The 10,898-nt window shown below is 43.4% G+C and overlaps 1 protein-coding gene across 1 annotated transcript; it reads right to left on the bottom strand.

The window, feature by feature from the left end:
* Nucleotides 1-2,196: 2,196 nt before the first annotated feature.
* RBBP9 (RB binding protein 9, serine hydrolase) lies at nucleotides 2,197-9,270 on the bottom strand. Its single transcript, XM_082431734.1, has 5 exons — nucleotides 9,122-9,270; nucleotides 7,912-7,954; nucleotides 7,052-7,157; nucleotides 4,157-4,242; nucleotides 2,197-3,769 (listed from the first exon to the last, which is right to left on the bottom strand). Exons 1-5 carry the CDS (start codon nucleotides 9,218-9,220, stop codon nucleotides 3,543-3,545), a joined length of 561 nt encoding a protein of 186 aa, XP_082287860.1. The 5' UTR covers nucleotides 9,221-9,270; the 3' UTR covers nucleotides 2,197-3,542.
* Between the last annotated feature and the right edge of the window lie 1,628 nt (nucleotides 9,271-10,898).

The raw sequence follows: 10,898 nt of genomic DNA, 5'->3' as shown, positions 1-10,898 counted from the left end.
TTGCCCTCCATTCATTTTACTGGGCCGGCGGGGGGCGGGGGCGATTATCATTCTTCTTTCCTTATCCTGTTTTAGATTTTTTTCCATATTCTGTTCTAAAATTCATGGTGTAATAGGTCTAAACTAAGCAGGAAGCCATTATAATTGTCCTCAGTTCTAATAGCACTTTCAGTCCCAATCTTCAGCTAGACAGAAAACAATAGGTTACTTGATGTATTGTTACACAGAAGTTAGCTATAGGTCTTTTTAGGATCTCAGCTGTCATATTTTCACTTTTAGTGCCACTTAAGTTTCTGTGTCCAGGCCAAAAGCGGGGGACCGAGGGAAAGGAAAGTTCTGCTGGGGCCTGAGTTCAAACACCAGGTTTGGAGAACTAACACAAGGGTTATTTTGAGATGAACAGTAAAATAAAATTCGGCTCAGTATCCAATTTTTAAGAACCAGATAAATTCTGTGGCCAGCTGTACAGAATTAGCATTTGATGACACTAGTGCTTTGAAACAAAGATCATTTCAAGTACTAATATGTGTAAGATCCAGAAGAATCTGGGAGCCTGAAACTACAGAGGGTTTCCGATCCACTCTCAGTGAGAGCTGGAATGCTAAGAACAATATCTTCCCTTCCTGGGACCTGGCCTGTCACAGGGGCGCTCGTCTTATTTAATGACAAAACTGAGCTTGGAGGAGACTTAGAAGTGGAACGAAGGAAGCAGTTTGTGTTTTAAATACAGACTTGTACTATATCTTGACAGCCAGAGATTTTTTTAAAAAGTTTACAATCAGTGGCTAAAACAAAAGTATTCCTTGCCTACCAGAATAAAGAGCCCCTATAAACTTTTTTCCCTTAGCATGTTTTTCATTCTGAATATTAACTAAAGAAGGATAGACAATAATTTTTTAAAAATTCATTTATTTTTTTAAATTAAAAAAAATTATTTTTAGCTGTGTTGGGTCTTCGTCGCTGCGCGCGGGCTTTCTGTAGTTGCAGCGAGTGGGGGCTACTCCTCGTTGCGGTGCACGGGCTTCTCATTGTGGTGGCTTCTCTTTGTTGCGGAGCATGGGCTCTAGGCACGTGGGCTTCAGTAGTTGTGGCTCGCGGGCTCTAGAGCGCAGGCTCAGTAGCTGTGGCGCACGGGCTTAGTTGCTCTGCGGCATGTGGGATCTTCCCAGACCAGGGCTCGAACCCGTGTTCCCTGCATTGGCAGGCGGATTCTTAACCACTGAAGCCCCGAGACAATAATTTTAAAATACAGCACCTCTGTTGACCATTAAATGGGTATTTACCCTACAGGAGTAAATTTTGACCAAAACAAATTGTGGTGCTCTAGACTCACACCACCACCAAAAAATCAAATTGTAAGTGAAGTCCTAACCTTACACTTGATTTCCATTTAGTGTAAGGTATTTTGCTCACCTGAAAATAGATATTCCCTAGAGTCTATCAAGGCCCCTCTCTGCTTTATAAAGATCTGTAGAGAGTCAGAGAATCATGAAATGCCATAATTTGATGGTTTAAATGAATAGTCCATGTGGGGTTCTTCCCTGAAACTCCTCTGATCTCTTAGTTTGGTGATGAGTAAGTTGTATGGGATCATAATTTTTATGGTGATCAACTAAGCAAACTAGTCAAACAAAGGTAACTTCAAGTTGAGTCACTTCTACGTTGGTGGTGGGTGAGGGAAGCATGTAACACGCGCTCTAGTGCTGTGCTGTCCAATAGAACCTTCTATCAGGATGGAAAGGCTCTATATCTGTGTCCAGCAAGGAAGCCACTAGTCAGCCGTGGCTGGTGAGCACCTGAACCGTGGCTTCTGTGAATGAAGAACTGAACGTTTTCTTTGCTGGTGCCCTTGGTTACCGTACTATCAGCCCAACTCAACCATCGTATGCCTCTATATTCAAGTTATTTTTATAGGAATGAAGAATATCAAATTACTTCTCAATTGTATATATTTGGTTTTTTCTACAGAGGAAGAGGACAATAAAGTATTATGAACTGTTATTTGTATAAGTTTGTAAATTTTTTTAAGAAAGGACTTCAGAAAACAAGGCAGAGAATACGTAGAACAATGACTACTTCCAAATAATTCAAATAGAATCAAGCTTTGATTATAGGCTTGGTCAAGTCAATGCTAAACAGCTTCTCTAAGAAAAGTATTCAATGGATTTATCTACTCTGTTTTTCACTAACTTGTGAAACTGTTTTTAATCTTTATTTTTAATTATAAAAGTAAGACACAGTGCACAAATTCAAATAATCCCCAGGTGTATAATGTAAAAAGGAGACGTCCACCACACCATAACTACCAAAATTCCCATCCCCTAAGATAATTGCTGCTAAAAATTTAGCGAATCTCTCCTGACATTTTTTGAGCACATTTAGAAATCAAAAGCCTTTTCAGGTTCAAATGATGGCTTTGAATTTTCGTTAGGTATGAACAGTGTGGGAATTCACATTATTGCAGCAAATATCAGGTGTGCATTTACTGGAAATTGTTTTGAGATGTTACTTGGGGATAATAATAGCCAAAAAACGTTGGAAAATGAAAAAGGGTTTTTTTGAGGGAGTATGATTAGAAGAAAAATCATGGAATGATGCTGAAAGAGATATAAAGGACCATGGAAATTAAAAGGTAGAACACTTTACAGAACAAAATTTGAGATATGGAAAGATCATTTTTAAAAATATTTAAGACTTTGTAACAAAATCCAAACTGTTCCCATGATTTCATCCTTTGACGTCATGTCTATTTCTCAGGCTTTTCTCAAGCTCCAAAGCACTGGCTAAGTGAAAACTTACAGCAGAGGTCACACATGGATGGCTTGGACTTTGTGTCTTGCCGTGTTTGCAGATTTTTTATTTACACTGTAGTTGCCAACTAACATAACCCATTTGTCTGTAGACTGAACGTAATTCATGTACATGCGGATTATATATACATACACTTATGGTCCCTAAATACAAAGTGTATTAATTTCTTTCCTTGAAAATCAGAAAACTGGCAATGCCTTGCCAAATTCCCACATGGCAACAATCCAGACAGGGCCCAGCAGGAGTTCTCCCCGTCGCCCTAATCCTTGCCAGTCTGGTCTTAGACCGATGCCTGCCTGACCCCGCAGACCCCTGCTTCAACCTCCTTGTGTGTCACTCTCCCAACATGTTTAAGGACATGTTATGCTGCAACTCCTACAGCATAACATGAAACCTGTTTAGTTTTAGTCTGGACTAGGGATCAGGAAACCTGGGTTTCGTTTCTGTCTTACTCACTTTGGATAGGTAAGGGTGGTTAAGCTGTCCCATGTCCCTTATCAAATGGGAAAAATACTGTTTTAGGTCAGAGTAATTTGAGATGTGGATTCTATGGAAAATGAAAATACTGTTTGTAATTTAGTTTGAACATTGAAACGTGTGTTTTTCGGACCTTAATTTGATCTGGTTTGCATGCCCGCTATTCATCTGATAATAGATGATCATCATCTGTTAATAATCTGATCGTGGCCCTACTCCCATGTTGTTACGTAGAACAGCAGGAACCACCCTGGCTATCCTGGCACTTCCAGCATGGACTTGACCACACTAACCAGTTCATGAAACTCTGTGTTCTGGAAATGGCCACGGTCAGTGAATCTGTACAATTTGGCTTCCAACCTGTTGGCCACTTCTTGTTGTTCCTTCCAAGGAAGGAAAGGATCGTCGGTGGAGCCAAACTGCACAATGTGAGGGCAGTTGGCTTTGATCTTCTCCCACTGCCAGGGGCGGCTGAAGTATCCTGTGAGAGGAACACACAAACTCTCAGCGTCGTGGGTGCTTTCCGTTCTCGCCACTCTAGTGAGGACCGTGGCAGAGACGCAGAGAGTCAGAGCCCAAGTGTGAGTTAGAAGCCCTTCTTCAGTTTTCAGATCCGCAGGGCTTGATACCATAGCTACTGGTGAAGGGGGAGGAGAGGGCTCAGGGGTTCAGTTCTAGACTACGGGTTAGATAGTGGCTCACCGCCCTGTCTAAGTGCCTAACTTATACCTCAAGATGGGTGGTAAATATTCCTCACGTGCTGTTAGATTTTGTGTTAGCCTGTCGGAAGACAGTGCTGTTTTACTACCTGAGCGTGCAGCCCCGTGGCTACAGGAAGGGCTCTTCTGGTTTCTGCCTTCAGACTTACCGCTTGCCCGTTCATTGTCATCCCCCAGGTCAGACGTGTACGCAGACACTAACACGATAGCATACACCCGGTGGGTCTCTGCGTACCTGGAGAGAGAGGAATGGTGTAGCTGATGTTTAATGTTAAATCTGGTCCCAGAAAGTCAGTAAGCCACCCAAAACTCATTTGATTTAGCTTACAGAAAGCAGGTGCTAGAGGCTGCTGAGGTTAGTATGAAAAAGAGCAAGGAAAATGCAGAAATATGAGCCCGGTGGTTAATCACCTCACCTGGGCTACCTGAGTTTCTACTCTGTTTTCAAGGTAGTGCAAACCTCTTCCGTAATTCTTTCTGAATCAACATAAAAAGTGTAATCATTCCCTTTGATGTGTGCATTCGTCGGCATTACTTGGTCGGTTAACATGTGGATTCCCAGGCTCAGCCCAGAGCATCTGATTCAGAGGATTGTGAGTGAGGCACAGGAATCTGCATTCTAAGGCATGACACCTCCCCAACCCAGATGACAGACGCAAGTGGTCTGTGACTGTACCATCCCAGAACTGTGCCTCTCTCACACACGCTTGTTTGCCTTGTCTTACCTCTGTCCCCCAAGGTCATCCCTCAAGGGCAGGTCCGAGCCTTCTCGATTTTTGTGACCCTGTTCCCTAGAACAGTGCCCGGCAAACAGACACTCAGCTACCTGTAGACAGTTCCCTCACTGAGCAGAGGCCAGGCTAAGGAAGGACCTAGAAAGGTAAGAGCTCTAGGAGGCCTTGGTGCCAGGCAAGATTTAGGGTTGGTATTTTGTTCTTGTGCCTAAACTTTTCCCCCAATCTTTTGCTTGAAAAATGTCAAACTTACCAGAAAGTGAGAACAACAAGTACCCAGATTCGTTAATTTTGCTACAGTTCACCCCTAAATACTTGAGCACGTATCCCCAGAACACGGCTGTGCTCTTATGTAACGGCAGTATCATTCTTACACCTAATAAATTTAGCACCAAGACAGTAACATTACCTGTATTCATTTTTCCCTAGTTGTACCAAACTGTTCTTTAAAACATCTTTTCAATCCTAGATCTGGTCAAAGATCATGCGTTTGGTTTCATGACTCTTCAATCACTTTTAAATTTGTTTTAAATGAGATTGATGACTTTTAAGAATTCGAGGCCCATTCTCTTGTACGTTATCCCCTAAACTGAACTTGTTTCCTCATGATTAGGCTGAGGTGAAACAGTTTTTTGGCAAGACCATTATGTTGGCAAAGTTGTGTCCTTCCCACTCCTCCACAATGATGGGCACACGATGCCAGTTTGTCCCATTACTGCTGAGACTGTCAGATTCCCTAGGGTGATACCCCTCAGATCCCTCCACTGTAAAGACACAATTCCCCCTTGTGATTAATAAGTAACTGTGGGGTAGTCCTCTGTATCCTGTTCCCCTATGATCTTAGGTCCCATGGCTTTACCATCTGGTTTTCTCCTTGCCCACCTTAACTTTAGAAGTTAATTTTTAGAAGGTTCCTGACAATCCTACAGTAAATTTCAGGAGTCTTTAAAAGAAACTACATCGTTATTAGCCAGCGGCCTGCGAAAAATTCAGTTGGCCTTGGGTTAGCACAGATTTCAGCATAAAGGGCTTTCTTCATTTTCCAGACAACCCCTGGCAGCTTTTAAACACTATGTACCATAATTCTGTAGGTCCACATCGTAAAGCATTATTCTTGTAGCTTCCACAGGTGTGGCTGAAAGGTTATGGAACTTGGCAAGATTTCTCTGACAATCGATTCATGTGACATCCTGAGGGGCTGCTGGGGACAAGAAGCCACACAAAAAGCATAATCCTGGGACTTCCCTGGTGGCACAGTGGTTAAGAATCCACCTGCCAATGCAGGGGACACAGGTTCGAGCCCTGGTCCAGGAAGATCCCACATGCCCCAGAGCAACTAAGCCTGTGTGCCACAACTACTGAGCCCAAGCGCCACAACTACTGAAGCCCACGCACCACAACTACTGAAGCCTGCACGCCCAGAGCCCATGCTCTGCAACAAGAGAAGCCACTGCAATGAGAAGCCCGCACACCGCTATGAAGACCCAACGCAGCCAAAAATTAATTAATTAATTTTAAAAAAAGAAACAAAAAAACCCATAATCCTTTGTCATCCAGTCCCACAAATACAGAGGAAACCCAACCCTAACAGGCTATTCAGCCAGCTCCATCCTTACACTCCAGGCCTTATAAGCCTGGAGGGTGACGTTCTAATGGGGAGCAGCAGGGAGGCGCCCATGACCCCTGGGGGCTGGGGCCAGCCGGGGGGGAGGGGGGTGGAGGGCAGTGCGGGTAACAGCCTCCACCCTCCAACGGGGAGTTATCAGCGCCTACCATATGACAGACACTCTGCCAGGCACCAGGGTTTCATGTCAGAGTGAGCAAAGCCCCACCCTCATGGAGCTTACATTCGACTGGAGCAGAGACCTAGAGAGGAGAAGGCCATGCAGGTGTCTGGGGACAGAGAGTCCAGGGAGAACAGCGGCAAGCACAGGCCTAAGGAAGGCACACGCTCGGCGTGTTCAAGGAACTGCACTGAGGTCTGTAAACCAGGCTGGGGGCAGCGAAGGGGAGACAGCGGAGACGACACGGCGGGCGGGGGGCTTGAAGGCCGAGAAGTTCTTCTGAGGGTGACGGGAGCCGCTGGGGTTTGGAGGCACTTGTGTTTTAAAAGGGTCACTGTATCCCAGTAAGAGCAAAGTATCTTTTTAATCCACTAACCAAACCAGGAAGGAATTAGGACAGATCATGTTACCACTCACTGTCCCCTCTGCAGTGGAAACTTAAGATGTGCACGAAGTATTTCCCAAGCAAGCTTGACTGGAGCCCACAGGGGTAGGGGGGATGGTGACAATTCAATAAGGACCACACCTCATGGCTGCAATGGCCCCAGAACTGTGGCCTATGATGATGGTCTCCTCGTCACAGTGCAGCTCCGTCTCCATGAAGGGCAGCCAGATGCTCTCTCGAGCTGTGACTAAGGTTCAGGGGAAAGAAAGAGTCCGTCACTCAACAGGGACAGTCTCAGTCCAATGCTGCCCACCCTTCTAACAGAGGACCACTCCAAACCGCAGGGCCACAATGCGGGATGGGGCTGTTTTAATAGGGCCAAAGTTCTACGTGTTGCTGTCTGAAAGACTGAAATCTGTAGTTTTGGTAAATAGTTTTGTGTTTATTTTTTAGCATTATCTTGAAAGGAAATACTAAGGAAATAAAATATAACTCTGAAGTTTAATGTAAACTTTCCAACTTAAAAACAAAAATCCTCTTGACAATATTGTCTCTCAAGTTCATGTCCATATATATTCTTTCTTCCCAAAAAGGAAATTCCTGAGACAAGTCATAGGCACACTCAGAACAAAAGTGGCCATGTTACATTTTCTAATATTAGGATCTCATAGAGCTGCTGTAAGTTTTGTCATACCTCTGCCTCAAATGAAACACCCATAAACTTTGCCTGAAAATATTTGACTTATAGACGGGAAAATCCATTGCTTACAAAGTTGAAAATTAAATTCTTCTGAGCCCAGGTGCTCTTCTTGATCCTTTCTAGAATTTTCTATCACGGTTTTTGGTTTGCACCCTCCTCCCCCAAATACTTGCCATCATTCACTCTGAGGTACGTATTCCCTTAGGCTTCTCTGCTAGGATATTCCTCTTCTCTACCGGAAAATGGCAAGATCAAAACCCAATAAGAGGAGGCTTTTTAAAGACACGTTTAAAAAACTTACTTGGGTCAGGCATGTTTTTAGCCAAACACTGGAAACCAGGTATCTATGATATGAGGGGGAGAAAAAAAGCTATAATAAAGAGCTTAATTATAACTAATACTTTGCTAATAAGAAATGAGACACCTGATATGAGCTTTATCAATTCAATAAGTAGTTGATTATATCATGAAATGAAGTGGGTAAGTGCTACAGGATTCCATATGAATATACAATCCCTCCTCATAAACTCCATCTGTCTGTAGTTCTCTATCTAGCCAGATCTGTAGATCTCTTTGTATGTGCATCTGCACATGTACATTTATCACCACTGGCATATACATATAGAGAGGGCATAATAGATTCTAGACAAACTGACCTGGAGCCAATCAGACTATGCTCCAGGGAGTAGGTAAAATGTGGTTCATAAACGTGGTACAGAAAGTTGGAGATCCAATCCTCTTGGACAGCTGCAGCCCTGACCTTTTGGTTTGTAGCTCTAGCCATGGCTGTCAGCCACAAGCCTGGAATTTTATTCTAGAGACCCAGTCTAGAGCTCTAGAGGTTGGCAACTCAGGAAACAGTCTTATTGCCTAGTTATGGCAGAGGGTTTAAAAAAAAAATCAAGATGCACAAGACAACCCGCAGTTAGATGCCATTTTTATAAAGCTCACAAAGAGGCCAAATGTAACAATATATTGCTTAAAGGATACATACATAGATTGAAAAGTACATTAATTTTTAAAAGCGAAACAAATTTTAAAAATTTCGTATGGCAGGGAAACGGGATGAAGGGACATACAGGTGGCTCTGAAGGTATTGATAATGTTCTAGATTTCAGTTTGGTGAGGGACCCTCAAGTATTGATTACATTATGCTTCATAATGTACGTACGTGTTACATACATCCTTTGTAAATATTAATATTACATATTAAAATGTTTAAAAATCCGAGACAGAGAGAAGACAGGTGTAGAATTATCTGGGAGTCCCAGATCTGAACCCGCAGGAGATACGGGGAGCGGGCTCGGTCTCTAGTTTCTAGAGGTGGAGCTTGTACTCTGAGCCCTGAGAGGAGCCCTCCGGGCTGCTTCACAAGCCGAACTTCCTCCACTACTTGTAGAGTCTAAGACGGGGTTCCCGGCAGGGCTCTGCACAAGCGGGTGGGAGCGGGGAGCCCTCCGGCCTCTCCCGCGCCAGGCCGACTTCCCAGTGCAGCAAGGCGCGTCTCCTACCTGCTCCAGCCTCCTCTTCACCCAGCCGTACCAGCCGTACGTGGCCACATCCCCGCCCCCGTTCCCGGGGACGATCACCGCCTTGCAGGGTGCCGCCATGAATGCAGCCGACCTGAGGCGCTCAGAGCGCGACCTGGGAACCTGCCCGTGGCATTCTGGGAATTGTAGTTCCGGAGCGCCAAGAGCGCACCCACTGAGCTTCTGGTTCCCTATTGCACAGGGCAGCCGCAGACAAACCTTGTGGGTTTCCAGCAGCTGTAAGTCACCTTTCACTTGCCTCTTACTGGCGCTTCCATTTCCCCCCCTTATTTGTGACAGCCCAGAATGTGTTATCTCTTACCTAGACTAACTGATATTTGTATAGAAAAGTATGTTTTAGTTTCAAAGAAGCAGAACACAACCCGTTTTCTTTGTTGAGGGCTCCTGATTTCAAAACAGTTCTTAATAGAATAGTCAATATCAGCCAATAACAGTCAATACCAGCGCGGCATGGCAAAAAACAAAACAAAAAACAAAAAGAAAATTAGGACTCAAACACTAGTTCTTAAAAAAAAAAAAAAAAAAAAAAAGGCTTTGCTGAAACCCTTCGGGGCATTTCCGGGTTTTGGGGGGGCATGAGCCACCCATTACCTTGCATAGCCCTTCAATAAACCTTTCTCTGCTCTAAACTCTGACGTTTCAATATTGTTTGGCCTCGCTCTGCGTCAGGCACATCAACTTGTGTTCACTAGCATATCTAGGGGCCCCTATATCCAAAACACTGAATGGTTCATCCTGGTTTTTGTACTGAATTCCTTTCAGCGTGTATTGTAGGTCAGCAGCTGCAGTGGCTCATGACTTGATCCTTATAGAACTGGATGGCAGACAACATTCTTTGTTTTACACTCTCTGTGTTTGTGCATCTGTATGCCTTCATGGCTGTAATCGCAAAGGTCTTCACCTCTTGTTGTAAGAGTGTGAAATGGTTTACTAACTTTAGGGAGTTCTAACAAATTCGATTATTACATCTTTTAAAGAAGCTTTGTTCTCATTGCCTCTTGCCATATTAATTATTTTAAGCTGGTTATTTTCTAAGAAACAGCAGATGTGGAAAAAACTCTTAGCCAAGTAGGAATTATCCTTTTGTAAGACACATTTACATTTGTAAGGGAAATCTCCATTTTTAGGTTGTCTCCCTCTCTGTACCAGGAAGACGATGACCACATCTCTATAAAGTTATCAGTGGAGAAGCCAGTGACCTAAATCTGCTCAACAACCTTACCCTTGTTTACTGTGCTTTTCCTGGTGACTTCCCATAACTGACTCCCCACCCTCAATATCCTCTTTTGTCTTTAGCTGAGGATGGTTTTTAAGGTGAGGACTTAAAACATTTTGGCAAGTTACTCATTTTCCCTAGGTCTCTCCCATGTATACATGTTACTAAATTTCCGTTTCATTTTCTCCTGTTAATCTGTCTCATGTCGATCTAATTCTTAGGCCAGCCAGAAGAACCTAGAAAGAAGGAGGAAATTTTCTTCCTTCCCAATGCCTATCAAGATAACTACACAGTCACATAAATCAACTATTCCTAAAATTCACTATTCCTAAAATTAGGAAATTAAACTTCTAATACATTAATGTGCTAGATTAAAAAAAATCCTTCTTACAGTAATTTCTAGTACTAGGAATCCAGGTTCAAATAAGTCAAGCAAATTTTTGGCAAATGATTTTTTCTTAATGTTTGGTTAAAAAAAAAAAACAGCTATGTCTTTCTGTAAAAGAGAAGAATAAATCTGAC

This window comes from Balaenoptera physalus, assembly GCF_965194825.1.
Source record: "Balaenoptera physalus genome assembly, chromosome: 16".
NCBI classification, from domain to species: Eukaryota; Metazoa; Chordata; class Mammalia; order Artiodactyla; family Balaenopteridae; genus Balaenoptera; species Balaenoptera physalus.
The sequence above is the reverse complement of the archived record's forward strand: the minus strand, read 5'-3'. Positions and strand labels throughout refer to the sequence as shown.

Coding starts and splice junctions, on each gene's coding strand:
- RBBP9 (XM_082431734.1), bottom strand. CDS start 9,220: ATGGCGGCACCCTGCAAGGCGGTGATCGTCCCCGGGAACGGGGGCGGG. Junction 7,955..9,121: donor TGAAGAGGAGGCTGGAGCAG/GTAGGAGACGCG, acceptor CTCATATCATAG/ATACCTGGTTTCCAGTGTTT. Junction 3,770..4,156: donor TGACAATGAACGGGCAAGCG/GTAAGTCTGAAG, acceptor TTCCTCTCACAG/GATACTTCAGCCGCCCCTGG.